Source organism: Scyliorhinus torazame, chromosome 21 (genome assembly GCF_047496885.1).
Source record: "Scyliorhinus torazame isolate Kashiwa2021f chromosome 21, sScyTor2.1, whole genome shotgun sequence".
Classification (NCBI taxonomy): domain Eukaryota; kingdom Metazoa; phylum Chordata; class Chondrichthyes; order Carcharhiniformes; family Scyliorhinidae; genus Scyliorhinus; species Scyliorhinus torazame.
Genome location: NC_092727.1, coordinates 115272538 through 115288290, shown reverse-complemented (window position 1 = coordinate 115288290; position 15753 = coordinate 115272538). Strand labels below are relative to the sequence as shown.

Here is a 15753-nt window from a genome sequence, read left to right as displayed (position 1 = left end):
GAAATATAAGGCGGGATCTTCCGGTTGCTCACGTTGGTAGGAACCTCCGATCCCGCTGTCGGCACACTCCAGCTACAGATGTCCCGGTGGTATGAGGTGGATTCAATGGGAAATCCCATTGACAGTGGCGGGACCAGACGATTCCACCAGCGGCCAACAATGGGCTGTCTCCCACCGGCAAAAACACGTTGCGAGGAGGCTAGAGAATCGCACCCAGAGTGTCTCTGGGATTTTTTTATTTTTGTATTTTAATGTTGCACCAAGTTGACTTTTGACATTTAGTTTGATTCCACTTGGACCTTGGAATTGAATTGATGAAGGTTCCAGAGTATCTTTAAAACTGAGACTCCAGCTCTTGTATCCAATTTGAACTCTGTATGATGTCCATTGAAGTCCATGTTAGTGCTCCAGTATTGCCTTATATTTCTTTCTATTTCCTCAAGGAAGGTGATTTCCTGGTTGTCTGGTTCCTGTCTTTCTTGTGTAGAGCTTCTATGAAAATACATTGCTTTTTGTTTTGCAAACACAACTTTTTTGAATAACATACTGCTTTAAAATGAGCAACCTTGGCACCCCATGGCATTCTGTATTTCACGTGGACATTCTTTATCCTTGTGAACCTTCATCGCACCACAGCAGGGACTTTGCAAAATGAGAATTGGCGCATTTCAGCAGATTTCACCAGTTGCTGCCACAATGATACTTTCAGTTTTGCACCCATCTTCATAGGAGGTTGTCACCTCATTCATCCCCTTCCTGGCCAACAGATCATCTGTGATGTTACCGACAGTGTACAACAAGGTGTTAACCTGATCCTCATTTTTCTTGCTCGCAAGACTCAAAACACTGTGATGATGGGTTAACCACCTTCTCCAGTTTTGCCATTGCTCCGCCTGTCTGGACCATCACCACTCTGTAATAATTTTGTGAGAGGTTCAGTGATGATACCTCTTAAAACTGAATCGTTAGCATGCCACTCGAGTAGTTTTACATAAGTTATTTTATTACGGATTGAGATGAATTATAAGACTGAGTAATCATTATTAACCATTAAACATGTATTTTTAGGACATAGCAGTAATAAGCAATCAAATGGAATTTAGGATAGCTAACTTGACCAAACATTACTTCTGACATCTTGAGCGAAATACTCCGGTATCGGCGCGATGTCCGCTGACTGGCGCCCAAAACGGCGCAAATCAGTCAGGCATCGCGCCGCCCAAAGGTGCGGAATGCTCCACATCTTGGGGGGCCGAGCCCCAACCTTAAGGGGCTAGGCCCGCGCCGGACGAACTTCTGCCCCGCCAGCTGGCGGAAAAGGCCTTTGGTGCCCCGCCAGCTGGCGCGGAAATGACATCTCCGTGCAGCGCATGCGTGGGAGCGTTAGCGGCCGCTGACAGCATTCCCGCGCATGCGCAGTGGAGGGAGTCTCTTCCTCCTCCGCCATGGTGGAGACCGTGGCGAAGGCGGAAGGAAAAGAGTGCCCCCACGGCACAGGCCCGCCCGCGGATCGGTGGGCCCCGATCGCGGGCCAGGCCACCGTGGGGGCACTCCCCGGGGCCAGATCGCCCCATGCCACCCCCAGGACCCCGGAGCCCGCCCGCGCCGCCTTGTCCCACCGGTAAGGTAGGTGGTTTAATCTACGCCGGCGGGACAGGCATTTTAGCAGCGGGACTTCGGCCCATCCGGGCCGGAGAATCGCGGGGGGGGGGGGGGGCCGCCAACTGGCGCGGCGCGATTCCCGCCCCCGCCGAATCTCCGGTGCCGGACAATTCGGCAACCGGCAGGGGCGGGATTCACGCCAGCCCCCGGCGATTCTCCGACCCGGCGGGGGGTCGGAGAATCTCGTCCCTGGTCTTTGTTCAGCAGAACAGGTCTTGGCAGATATCCAGTCTGTTCTCCGTGTACACGTAACAAGCTTGATTAAATAAGCCATCTTGTCCAGGTTGTTGTGTTTGTTCCTCTCTGTACTGGGCTAAGCCACAGGGAATAACCCCACGTGGAGGCTGACTCAATACACAGGTCTTGAAACCGCTCCTACATCAAGAGGTAGGTTAGAAATCCTTGCTCACCCTGGGTCGAGGTTTCCTGTGCTGCTTTCCAAGCTCATCTCTGGGCTGTAATTGTGGTTCCCCTCTCTATTCTGTCTACTGGTTGGCTTTGAAGTCCTTCACCCGATGCTTTCTGCTGCTGGCCTTTTATTCAGGCTTCTTCCTGCCCTTTTTTACTGCTTCTGTGTGGGTATAGTCACTGCTGCCACCATCTGTTACTGTTACGTTCTCTCAAGAGACATTGGGATGTCTTCCTTGAGAAAGACATCTGGCTGGAGGCAAAGATCTTTCCTGAAAAGTATTTGTATTAATATAACTTATTATTCAGTCAGTTCTAAAACATGTTTTGGGCTTGAGAAACAGGCTGCAACTTCCCAGATTTATCCATCAGATTGAGTGACAGTTGATTGGACAGAATATTCAGTAAGTATTTATAGACATTATTTCATGGCTCTGGTATGTGCGATTTCCTAAATCCTGAACTCAAATGGTGCTATGGGAAGTGAAGGCCTCAAAACCAGGCTGGTGAACAATTGCGGGGGTTGCCGTCAGCTCTTTCTTTTAAACATTTCTTCTCACCATTTTTCACCAAATTTCCTCCATTCCTCCATTTACGAAGGTGCAGGATTTTCCAATTCCGCCGGTCGGTGGGATTTTCCAGTGCTTTGGCTGGCTTGTCACTTCTGTTGCGGTGGGAAAATACCACCCGCAGACTGTATCATGGGCCCTAGACACCCTATAGTACCTTGCCCAAGTGGCATTAATCTTGTCCAAGGCAAAATTCAAGACTATTCAACTGCAGATTGTGTCTCTGCTAAATCCAAGCTTATTTGTCCCACTTGGCACGAGGTTTCTGTGGTAAATCCTCTACAGTTGCCTTTTCGGACACTAGTTGATTAGACACAGGGTGCCTATCAACCTGAGATTTTGAGCTGGATTATTAGGCCCAGATGGGGGCAGGATCAGGGCAGAGGATGCTAAATCTAACCAGTTCTCCATATCCATGCCACCACCAGCCTAATTTCACAGAGCCAGGATTGGCGAGTAATGGGTGGGGGTTATGGTGTTGGTAACCAGGTTACCTGATGGAAGCAGCGGCTAGCCTACTAACACCTATGTCGGTGGCCAACTAGGGTTTTCCAGTCAGCCTTCATAGCTGGCAGTGGGCAATGTAGCTGCCAGGTGGTGGCCTCACAGTGCCAGATCAGGGAGCCAGCATTGTGCAGATTTACAAGCCCTCCCTTCCTGCCTGGATTCAGCAACCTCAGGCTGCCCAGTGGGGAGGGGGCTTACTTCCTACCCCCGAACCCTGCCGCCACCACACACCCCACCCAGCATACTGTGGCCCTATCTCAGCCCCTCGTAATTTTATACATCTCAATGAAATCATCCCTCGGCCTCCTTTTCCCAGAAAAACATCACCGGCCTATCCAATTGTTCCCCATAGTTCAAATTCTATAGTCTTGGTAACATCTTCACCTGCAATGTCTCCAGTACAATCTCATCGTTCCTGTGATGATCAATACTGTGTGTAATAATTATCATTCTAAAATTTTGCCAAGGAAAGAAAAGATAAATTATCTCCATTTTGTGCAAGATTGGAGATAGAAAGATCACTGATTAACATTTAATGTATGTCATTTTACAAAATTGCTAAAATGAGGGGCCGTTTTCTCGGAATCTTATTTTTGGATTGAGAAAGATCTAAGCCTGAAGTAAATTAAATTGATTAAAATCAAATTTTCTCCTGAAATTTTCCTACACAGAGATGTTGTGATAATTAGACAATTAAAGCGCATTCAAATCACAGAAACGTGTAGTTAAATGTGCTGTAAACTGCAGCAGAAAGGACTGCTCAAACCTTCTCCTGTTAATGCAAATTGTTGCTTTTAACTACAAACTGCCTGCTTCACTTTAGTTCCCAGTGATTGAAGTTGATGGAGAATTCTATTTCTCCATGCAACCTACTAATGCAATCTGTCAAAATGTAACAGGAATGAAGTCAGCACTAAGGGTTCTCTCAGGAACAGAGAGGGCGGGATTCTCCCAGCCCTGGGTAGGGCTGGGAGAATCCCCACGACCAGGCCACGCCTCCCCGACGGCGGCACGAGATTCTCCGCAGAGCGGAGAATCGGCACCATTGGCGCTGGCGTGGTTGCCGTGGCGCCGGGGGGGCTCTGACCCCAGGGCGGCCTCCAATGCAGCCTGGCCCGTGATCTGGGCCCACCGATCGGCTGGCCGGCATCTCTGTTCCCCGGCCTCTTTTCCTGCGCGCCGGCCCCTATACTCCTGCGCCATGTTGCGTCCGGGCCAGCGCATTGAAGGAGGCCACTATGCATACGCACGTTGGCGCCGGCGCCACTGCGCATGCGCGGATCCCGCGGCGCACAGTTCGCGCCAGGGTCAGCAGCTGGAGCGGCGCAAACACTCCAGGGCCTTGCTGGCCCCCTGTAGGGGCCAGAATTAGTCCTGGCAGCGGCCCGTTCACGCCATTGTAAAACGCAACGGCGTTTACGATGACATGGACACTCTGCCGCGGGATGGGAGAATCCTGCCCAGAACCTTTAAGCAAAGTTAAGGGAATGTTGATTGGGATTAAGGTTCGGTAGGGGGAAAGAGTGACCGTCTCTCTCTCTGATCCAAGGATATTGTGGACATTTTGCTACAGGAGAACTTGTTTGAATCTCACAATTTTTACTGTGTTGAAGATGTTAACAGCATGATCCGAAAAAAAATCTTTTATTCACTTCGTGCCACATCTGCCCAATATCCCAAAACACCTTACAACCAATGGAGTATGTTTGAAGTGTGGTCACGGTTGTAATGTAGAAAATATTCCATGAATAAGAAAGAAAGTTTAGAAAATCATTGACTGTTGATAAACAATCGGACAGTGTGCACAATACAAGGGTGAAAGGTGAAGTGATGATATGATTTCTCATGAATGCCATGATCGATTTCTCCAGTATTCAGGAAAGCTGCCCCACTTTGCAGCTCAGCAACTAATAGGACATTTAATTCTGTCCTTCACGTGCTCCTGATTGTTCATGATCGCAGGCCTGATAATAGCTAAAGCTCTACTTTACATCCCAACAATTATCTGTGCGCCGCATACATTAAATGTTATATATTCACGGGGAGTATACATTCAATATTGTGATTTCAAGGAGCTTGATGGCACTCCGTTAAAATTTCCTGAGGGACGAAGGATCAAAGTCAGTCATGGCACCTCCTACACCATACCTATTGGCTATATCATAGATGGATGGCGTGCGACCTCCAAACAGCAGGTGGAGGTGCAGACACACCATGTGGTCGCAAGACGAAGGTCATGTGACCAGTGAATTCCATATAAGGGGAGACACATCCGGCCATCTTCAGAAGAGGATTGAGAGGGTAATAAGGCAAACATGTGAATGGTTGGTGCTTGGTGCAGATTCCGAGGAGTAATAAGCAGACTGCATGATAAAGTGCTCTGTAACAGATTGCTGTCTTACCACACGAGACTCAATAAAAGATTCTGATTTGGACAAGTCAGGGGGCGCGATTCTCCCATGCGTCGCCGTATGGTAGCATCGTCATTCACGCCATTTTTTCCCGCAACGCCGGTCCGACGCCGGCAGCCGATTCTCCAAGAACGGAGAATCAGCGCTGTATGCGCCAGCGCGTTTGGCGCGGTGCCGGTCGCGGGCCACTGTCCGGGGCCGGGCCGCCAATTCTCCGGCCTTGATGGGCCAAGCGGCCGCGCGAAAACGGCAGAATCCCGCCGACGTCATTCACCCCTGCTCGCAGCCGGCGGAAACTCTGCACGTAGGGTCGGGGGCGGCCTGTGGGGCGGGGAAAAGCACTCCTTCACCAGGGGGGGGCCTCCGATGGGGTCTGGCCCGCGATCGGGGCTCACCGATCGGCGGGCCGGCCTCTCCCCTCCCCGGGCCGACTTTGTTGCGCTTCCGGCCCCAGAACCCCCGCGCCATGTTGCATTGGGGCCGGAGCATTCCGTGAGTTTACCGCGCATGCGTCAGTTGGCGCTTCGCCACTGCACATGCGCGGGTTGGCGCCGCCCCCAGTCCGCGCCATGATGTAAGGCTGGAGCGGCGTGAACTGCTCCAGCGCCGTGCTGGCCCCCTGTGGGGGCCAGAATCGCTACTGCCCGCGCCCATTTCGCGCCGTCGTGAAACACGACAGCGTTCACAATGGCGCGAACACTTAGTCCCGCGATCAGTTAATCGCGCCCAAGGTGTTTGGTGGATTCCTTCATAAGGTATAGAAGACCAAACACAACACACTTATATGTCTATCAGCAGATGCTTTCTGTGCCCCGTACTTGATTAAGCTCTTTGACACTTGTAGCGCACAAAGACTCCGAGAGACGAATAGAGTGAAGTCGATGAGGCTTTATTAAGCGTGTCTGTTCCCCCGCAGCTCGATAGTAGACTGGCCTGCGGGGGAGGACTCCGGCTTCTTATACCCCGCCTTCAGGGCGGAGCTAGAGGTCAACGGCCAACCAGGTCCCGGGATCTGTCAGCCAATGACATTAGGGCTTCCAGTCCCACATGACCCCTAATACATACTACCACAACACTATATTACCATTCACTCAAATGTGAGGCATCATGGCCAGTCCTAGGACCTAACTAACTTTTTACCTTCCTGGCAAAAGTGTCAGCCCAACTGAGACCCATATAACTTTAGATTAAAAGCAGTCACAATATCAAGCATCATATTGGGGAAACAAATAGAAGACATATTCACCCTCGGAGATTGAACAATAAAGTAGGTAAATTCTTAGAAAAGGGGAATACTCACGTTACTCAGTGTAACTTTATTTTTGTCACGTTTCTGAAGATGACTGGTGAGATGGTAGAGGACCGTCCTGCCCTGTCTGCGGGCAACACTGAAATGGGACCCACTACTCTTTTTGTACTTGCGCTTTTCCTCTGTTGGGAAGAATGAAAGAAGATGAAACCGAGCCCAGGCGCTTCAACAGACACAGAAAAGAAAGAGTCAAGTTCTCCATTTGATGTTTCTAGTTGCTTTTCTCGGTTTGTCAGGTCGTCTGGAGTAGCTTAAAGAAGTGATACAAGTTTACAAGGTAGATACGAATAAGGGAGATCATTGGCTTTCCTAACTCACAACTTCAAAAGTGCCCTAAAGACTTCTATCCCAACGCTGAGCTGTACTTAAACGATTTCGGTGTTCCACTACCCCATCTGGAAGTCCACTGCAAATGCTGATCACTTACTGTGATGCAGACCATCTTGGCACCAATCCTAAAGTTACCTTTAACTTGTCTGAACCATGACCTTTTTCTACTGTTGCTGTTTAGTTTGAAATCTACTTTCTGTGCAGAACCTTCATACCTGTTGCGTCTCTCTTCGCTGAAGTTTCCCCTGTCTCAGTTCTTTGATGCTAATTGATTATAAGCTTGCCATATGCTTGCCAGTAATGAATTTTCTATGATCTGTGTCTCAAGGTAGTACAGAGTAATTATCAAAGCAAATCACATATGAATATTCATGTCACAGTGTGACTGAAGTGTTTAAAACCATCAACCAATCTGAGTGTGGTATTCATAACTATTGCTCATTCCAAGAACACAATTCAAGCTTTTAGATATTAAGGGGCCGTTTCAAATCACAACTTTATTAGTCCCTCATAAAACCAAGAATGTCAAAGAGGACGTTGTTCATCTTTCAAACTAACAGACAAATCCTTAGTATCAGAGCTGCTGCCTCCTTTCACCATGAGTGGGAAGTGTTAGATCATTTTTATGCGAGTTAAAGTTTTGATTTCAGAGAGAGAGAAAAAAAATCAAAGCCCACACAATATTTATTCTCCATTAACTTCCCCTTTTGACATGGATATTAAACAAAAGTGCTTCAGATCTGGGAGATGTACTGTCTACTAATGTTATTGTGTGTGCTCAGAATGCAAATTTCAACTCACCGTTGCAGTATCAAATTCTGATCCAAATTTCAGGATATGGGCCAAATTTGCAAGCGATACTAAAATAGTTATTCCTTTAAAAGACCAAAGGAAAGAAAGACTTGTATTTACATAGAGCCTTTCGTGATCACCAAATGACTTAAAGTGTTTTACAGCCAATGGCGTACTTTTGAAATGCACCATAATGAGGGAACCATGGCAGCCAATTCACACACAGCAAACGCCCACAAGCTACAATGGCCCAAATTGTTCGATCAGGGTCGAAACCCCTGCATCCATGCCTGGTGAGACAAAAAAACTACCCACTTCCGTTCCTCCGATATTCCTGACCGATATTCCAATGGAGGATCCTGGAGAACTCCCTCAGAGGAGGAAACCTTGGAGGGAGCAGCAGACTTGTCTTTTTTAACAGCACTGGCTACCATATCCTGGTAAGTAAAGAGTTTCAATGTTCCAGTATGTTAGTGTATGAGTGAATGGGTTAACATGTAGTTGTGTAAGTGGGTAGGTGGGTGGGTTAAGACAATAAGGGAGTAGGGTGGCAACTGGGTCAGGTGGTGGCTGGGTTGGGGTGGTGAGATTGGGTCAGGTCAGGTCGAGGGCAAGTCAGGAGATTGGCGAGATGTTTGAATGGTGGGGTTTAGTTAGGTGAGGTTGGAGAGTCATTAGATGGGTAGGTCGTTGGAGGGGGGGGGGGGGGGGTGGCGAGTGGAAAATCAGTGGATGACAGTGTTTAGCTACCCAGGAATTAGACTAGGATTTTCTTCCCCAATATATCCTGGGTAACTATCCAGTAAAGTAACTCAGAACCACCTGAAGTCTCTGATTCTAACCCACAGAGTTGAAAGCTTTTTTGGAAGGTCCTGGGAATCAGGGAAATTGCCCCAAATAAGTTCAAACTTCCCAGGAAATGCCCAAGGAGTCGTTGCTTTGGGACCTCCAAAGGGTCCGGTAGTTCATCTTGATGATTACGTCTGGCTATCCGAGATCGGAATGTTTGCGTAAATGTGAGAATGACCAAGTATTATTTTATTTTTTTAAAATTAATTCCAATTAAGGGGCAATTTAGCGTGGCCAATCCACCTACCCGCACATCTTTGGGTTGTGGGGGCGAAACCCACGCAAACACGGGGAGAATGTGCAAACTCCACATGGACAGTGACCCAGATTGAACCTGAGACCTCGGCGCCGTGAGGCAGCAGGGCTAACACACTGCGCCACCGTGCTGCCAAATGTTTTTGGCTTGAAGGAAGAAGATTGTCCCCGAGACAACAGAGTGAACTTCAATTCTCTACTTCAAAATAGTGCACTAGGCTGATTTCTGGGATGATGTGTTTATCTTACAAGGAAAGGTTGAGCAAGCTGGGCCTATACTGATTAGGCTTCGGCAAAATGAGAAGTGACCTTAGTGCAACATACAAGATTCTCAGGGGGTTTGACAGGGTAGATGCTGAGAGGATTTTTCTCCTCATGGGGAAACCAGAGTAAGTGGGCACAGCTTCAAAAATAAGAGGCAGATTCTCCATTGGCTGACGCTGAAATCGGGAAATGCGTTTGGGCAGAAAATACATTCCGACGCCAAAATCGCGGTGGGTGCCGATTTGACGCCAAATCGCAATTTTCCGGTGCCTCGACAAAGCAGCTACACTGCGCTCCGGAAAGCACGTACAGTTAACACCGTTTTCATATGATTAGCAGGCCTGACCCTGTATTCTCCGGGGCCTCAGCGATTCGCCGCCTCCGAGTCCGAGTTCCCGATGGCGAGGCTCACTTTTGCATTTAAAAACCGTGAAATCGGCATCGTGGAGAGAGAGCGGGTGCGGAACGTGTCCAACATCGCCATAGTTTGCTGACAGTTGTGCCGCGGGCTGGGGGGGCTTCTGGCAGGGCCGGGGGGGGGGGGGGGGGGGGGGGGGTAGCTGGGGGTGGCCAGGAGGTGGGCGGTGGGGTCGGGCACGAAACATCATTGCCGCAGCCAGAAAGGCAACCATGCATCTCCGCACGCAACTGGCAGCCCACTGTGAACTTAGGGTCTCGAGTTATATAGATGCCCCCCCCCCTAGGCCAACCCCACATCCCCAAAGTGACCTCTGGCCCCCGCTGACCCATCAGTTGTATGGGCGTGCTCCAGCGCAAACAGTGCCATTTTGTTGGCTGGGACGAGTGTGTGTGGGGATTGTAACGTGTATATGTGGCTGCATCTTGTCAGCCGCCTGAGTATAATTCACGGCCCTGGCGATTCCCGCACCATTTTTCATTGGCATCAATTGTGTCCCATGTGGCACCGGTGCTCGCCCCTCTGCTGTAGCTGAATCAGTCCAGGTTCGGTGCCAGTTTTGCAGTCGTGAAAGTCCGCGAATCCTGCCCCGTCGTCAACACTTAGTCTCAGGAATGGAGAATCCAGCCGAAGGTGTCCCATTTAGGACGGATCTGAGGAGGAATCTTTTCCCTCATACGCTCATTAGTCTTTGGCATTTCCTGCCCCAGCTAGCAGTGGAGGCTGGGCCATTGAATATAATTAAGACTGAGTGAGACAAATTAATGATTGACAAGGGAATCAAGGGTCATTGGAGGCAGTTGAGGAAGTGGAGTTAAGGCCACAATCAGTTCAGCCATGATCTTATTGAATGGCGGAGCAAGTGCGAGGGGCCAAATGGCCTACTCCTGCTCCTATTTCTTGCATTCTTATGTTTATGTTCACCTGAGAGGATGGACATGGCAAGAATTACGAGTAAAATCTACCCTTGGCTTCCCCTACCAACCTCCATGCTATTGCAGGTCTATACAAGCTGAAATGCCATACAGTACAAAACACTAACAGGCCCTGAGAGGGTGAAATTACTCTCTGATATATGAGCAAATAAAATTCGGTTCAAATTCCTTTATCTGAAACTTTAACTGAGCCAGTTTCTGCATGCTAAACAGTTCATAATAATGACTAAATTCTCTCAAAACATTGAAATGCTAATATCTTAAAGCACAATCACATTCCCTCAAGAGTCAAAGATAAAGAAACTTTAAGGATGTCATGTAAAGAAAAAGAATATTACATTGAATTCATGACACCCCATCATATTGCATTATCCTTTGACTATCCAAATCTATCCTTAATTCCCAGTATGTGGGTAATTAATGACAGGTCAAATGATAGCTCCACTTGTTGATGTTAGGAGGCGAGACCTGCTATAGAATGGTTTTCAAAGTGTATGTCTTAAAATCACTCGGGCACCGTGGTGTTCCACAATCTGTAAATACTGTCTCAGAAGTGATGGATCCAAAATGGTACAGGCATTTTGTGTAAATTAAAGATGCTAATTGTAGCACGGTTGAAAATTTGTTGGGGCAGGAAAGAATAAGAATCCCTTTGAAAGACAAACTTTCAGAAAGCAACTTTATAAAAATATTAATAGTTAGAACCTTGCAGCTAAAGAACAAGGGGCTGGAGACTCCGATTCTGAGGCTATGTTCCCACGGGAACGGTGGCGTTTTACGACAGAAACAATGGTGTAAAACGGCCACGATCCTCCGGTGGCCAGAAAATCCCTTTTGACGCTGAAATCGGGGGTGGCGCCGATTTTCGGATGCTCCGCACCCTCCAAAACAGCGTCATTGGTGAGTACGCCGCACGCCATTGGAACGTCCTCAGGATGTCACCTGAAGGCCCTTCCCCGATGCCCCATCCCCAATGAGCCGACTTCTTGATAGCGTGGATCACTTGTGGTCTGAAGTTCCGCGAATCCAGCGCCGCCACAGTCGGGGCGGGAGGGGGGGGGGGGTCGCCGCCATGCGTATGCGTGGCCACGGACCAGGAATTCTCCTTCCGTATCTGCAGGCAAAGCCGGGGGTTTTACGTGGTGCAGCTGCTAGTCCCCCACCGGGCGGAGTATTGGTGCGGGGGAGGTGCCGATTTTTTGGTCACAAGACTAGACATATGCTCCGGACATAGCCTCAAAATTGGTGAATCCAGCTGTGTGTTCTCTCGCCGGAGCTGAATTGCACCTGATTTGCAGTCCCACTGGAAGCACAAATCAGGAAGCCATTCCCAATTCTTGATCATGCAAACTTTTGCATGGCGCGGATTGTGTGGGATTCCTTAGCGAACCCCACTATTGGGCCGCCACAATGAGAGGTCCCGCAGCTGAGCCCCCCCTACCACCCCCACAACACTATTCAGCACTGCCACCACCCATCCCCACCCCGCCCCCCCACACCTTCAAACTCTGTTTGAAGTGGTCCAGGAGCTGTCAATCAAAGCTTGATGTTTATGTACCAATCTCGCCCATATGATTCCCGGCACAGAGGACCAGAATTTCAGGCAGGCGTGGCGAATATGGTGCATGGCCCATTAATAGGATCCAAATACACTTGCACCCTCCTGCTGGTCGGTCATGAACCTCGAACCCGGCATCAGCGGGGGGGGGGGGGGGAAGCCACCGCATCAGGAACTCTATTACTGGCGGTGAGCGGCGGAGAATGCAGCACCATATCTATACTAAAGGGATAACAATATAATTACTGCGCCTTTACCAAGAAACAATTGTTTCTGCGAATGTTGAACTGATGTCAGATTGAACAGAAGTGAAAACCTTTGTGTAAAAACGGAGAAAGAGCAAGTAATCGTATCAAGTCGCATTACCTTCCTTCCCATCTCCCTGGTGGCTTTTGCCTCGGGAATCTGTGACATCCTTAAAGGAGACCAGGAACAGCACAACTTCCCCCTTCTCATTTTTAATGGGTACGATGTCAAGCAGACACCAGAATGCAGTGCCTGTAAGTGGAGAGCAGAGAAGAGAACAATCAACAGCTTTTAGCGAGATGTTGTATTCTGAAGGTGGCAATTCTGATTCAGCAATCTCACCGAGGGATGTGCACAAACACCTGTTCAAAAATGAAACACCCACAAAAAAACGTAGAAATGATTCCTTCTTGAATTATCATACATTGAATGGTTTAGTGTAGGTAGCATGTAAGTATAACCGCAAAGGTTCTTCCCAATGTTGAGTTGATTGCCAACTTAATTCAGATCATTGATGTTCTGTAAAAGATTTTCCCCTAGGTATCGCAACTTCCTAAACAGATTCAATTGATACCAACAGCGTTCTCCCGTCTTCCTGTAGTTACAATTGTAGCCTATTCTTCTGAGTAGGTGGGAAGGACGTGCCCTGGAAAACAGCAAGGCTCTTCTTTGAATATACAGATCAAGATTCAACCATTCTTCAGTGCCAATTGCTATTTTAGCCAGAGTTTTGCATGGGTAAGACATTGTGGATTTCCATCCACACTAAATTAATAAGAACAGAGGTCAGGGATTAGAGGGACCCACTATTTTTACTTTACATAGAGCCAAAAGGTGGAGGAGTCTCTTGCCATAGGCTTCCCCTCCCTCCCTCCCTCGATTGCAAGGCCACACACCACTTTCCTGGTGACATATCTGAATTCTGTTGGCTGTTCTTGAAATGCCCCAGCAGTTGCCTCCGGCTGTCCAGCAAATCCTGGGACTAGAGTCATAGAATCCGTACAGTGCAGAAGGAGGCCAATCGGTCCATTGTGTCTGCACCGACCCTTTGGGCACCCTACAAAGACCCAATCCACCGCCCTATTCCTGCAACCCCACCCTAAGGGGCAATTTAGCGTCATCAATCCACCGAACCTGCACATCTTTGGACTGTGGGAGGAAACCGGAGCACCCGGAGGACATGCAGACATGGGAGAACGTGCAGACTCCGCACAGTCACTGGCGCTGTGAGGCAGCAGTGCTAATTATTTTCCAAAGGGGAGAGATTGCTAAGAGAAACCATGAAAGGAGGGTTGTAAAATGATAAAGATGGCTTAGATAGAACAGGAAAATACTATTTCCTCTGGTTGCCAAGTATTCAAAGGAAGGGCCCTCAGGTCAAACTGCCAGTGCCGGAGTTAGGAAAGAGTTTAGGATAGCATTTTCTCTGTAGCTGGTTATAGAACATACAGTGCAGAAGGAGGCCATTCGTCCCATCGAGTCTACACCGACCCACTTAAGCCCTCACTTCCACCCTATCACCGTAACCCAATAACCCCTCCGAACCTTTTTTGGTCACTAAGAGCAATTTATCATGGCCAATCCACCTAACCTGCACGTCTTTGGATTGTGGGAGGAAGCTGGAGCACCCGGAGGAAACCCACGCAGACACGGGCAGAACGTAAAGACTCCGAACAGACAGTCACCCAGCGGGGAATTGAACCTGGGACCCTGGTGCTGTGAAGCCACAGTGCTATCCACTTGTGCTACCATGCTGCCCAATGTTGTTGTTTTAGCACAGGGAGTTACTGAGCCAAAGACCATTTTAGTTAAGGAACAATGGCATAAATGTATGAAGGGGATAAGGGGAGAAAGCAGGGCAATGAGATTAGCTCTGGTTTGCTCTAACAAAGGGCCAGAATGCGGTGGGTTCACTGGCCTTCCTCTTTGCTATGGTGCCCCTTAAGAGTCCCCCTAAATAAAAAAGAAAAGAGAGCCCGCAGGAAGCCCCTCTGAAAAGAAACCCCTGTCAGAAGCCTCTAGAAGAGAGGCCCATGTCAGGAAGCCTTCCAGAAGAGACACCCCTTTCAGTAAGCCCCCCAGAAGAGAGACCACTATCAGGAAGCCCCCCAGAACAGAGACCCCTTTCAGTAAGTTCCCCAGAAGAGACCCCTGTCAGGAAGCACATTAGAAGAGGGGGTCTCTGGTGAGGGGACCAGTGAGGGGAGGGGGGGGGGGGGGTTCTGGTAGGGGTTGGGTGGGTAGTTCTTGCATTGTCGGGGGGAGGGTGGCCCTCAGATGGACTTTGGGGGCAACTCCCTTCAAGAGTTACCCCTATGATCTACCGTGAAGTCCACCGCATCAGGGCCACGCTTGTCAGGAGCAGTAGTGATTCTCGCCCATGTGATTCTCGGCCCAGATGACCAGAGATTCATGCGTGCCCAGCCTGCTCAGTGGATGCAATGGGTCTTAATGACCCATTTGCATCCTCCCGCAGCTGCGGGGTGCTAGCCTTGATCCACACATCATAGGGGGGGCTGGAGCATCAGAAACAGATCGGCACCAATCCCATTTTCTTCACACCGCTGGGTTCTCCGCCTCATCAGTAACCCCGATACGGGCGGGCGAGGCGGAGGATTTTTCCCAATGTTGGACTTTAAAATCTATAACATTATATGACTGTTAGTGTAGTAAATCCAGATGTCCTTAATGTACAGATAGGTTGTATAGTCAAGTCTACTTAAGTTGAATAAATGACAAAGAATAAAATGTTTCAGAATAAATTCTCCACACACACGTCCCTTTTCTATCTTTCCCAATGATAGCTGCCTTGTTAAATGAATAAAATGTTTGAATGAATTTCAAAAACCTGGATTTATTCATTTAATTAAGTGTTACCTTGCCTCCCTGAAGCTCCCTTTGCCAATCGATATACTGATCTCTTTTTTTTAAACAAGTGTTTTGACTGGGTATGAAAATTGTCCAGTACAGTAACTGGTGATGTTTCACAGGCTTTTTCACTTCATTAGGTGCTGGTGCTGAAGTTTTTTTGGCAATCAATGTAAATCATACTTCTGTTCAGGTGTGAAAATGCCTCATGAATCACTGATGCACAAGCTTGGGGATACTTTGAATTTATCCATGTTTAACGATGTACAAACCTCTTTGGCAACAAGCTGCAGCAGAGACTCGTACTGTTACGGTGATGAGCGATTACAGTACCTCAAAACAAAGTCACCCTTTCTCCAGCCGATAAAGTGA

The 15753-nt window shown here is 48.6% G+C and overlaps 1 protein-coding gene across 1 annotated transcript in view; it reads right to left on the bottom strand.

The window, feature by feature from the left end:
- The window catches only part of kcnh4b (potassium voltage-gated channel, subfamily H (eag-related), member 4b), a 237984-nt gene that overhangs the window by 120642 nt on the left and 101589 nt on the right, over positions 1-15753 (bottom strand). Inside the window, exons 3-4 of the mRNA XM_072487319.1 lie at positions 12634-12765; positions 6858-6988 (exon numbers count right to left, since the gene is read on the bottom strand). Of these exons, the coding sequence (XP_072343420.1) occupies positions 6858-6988; positions 12634-12765 (263 nt within the window). The remainder of the gene's footprint in view (positions 1-6857; positions 6989-12633; positions 12766-15753) is intronic.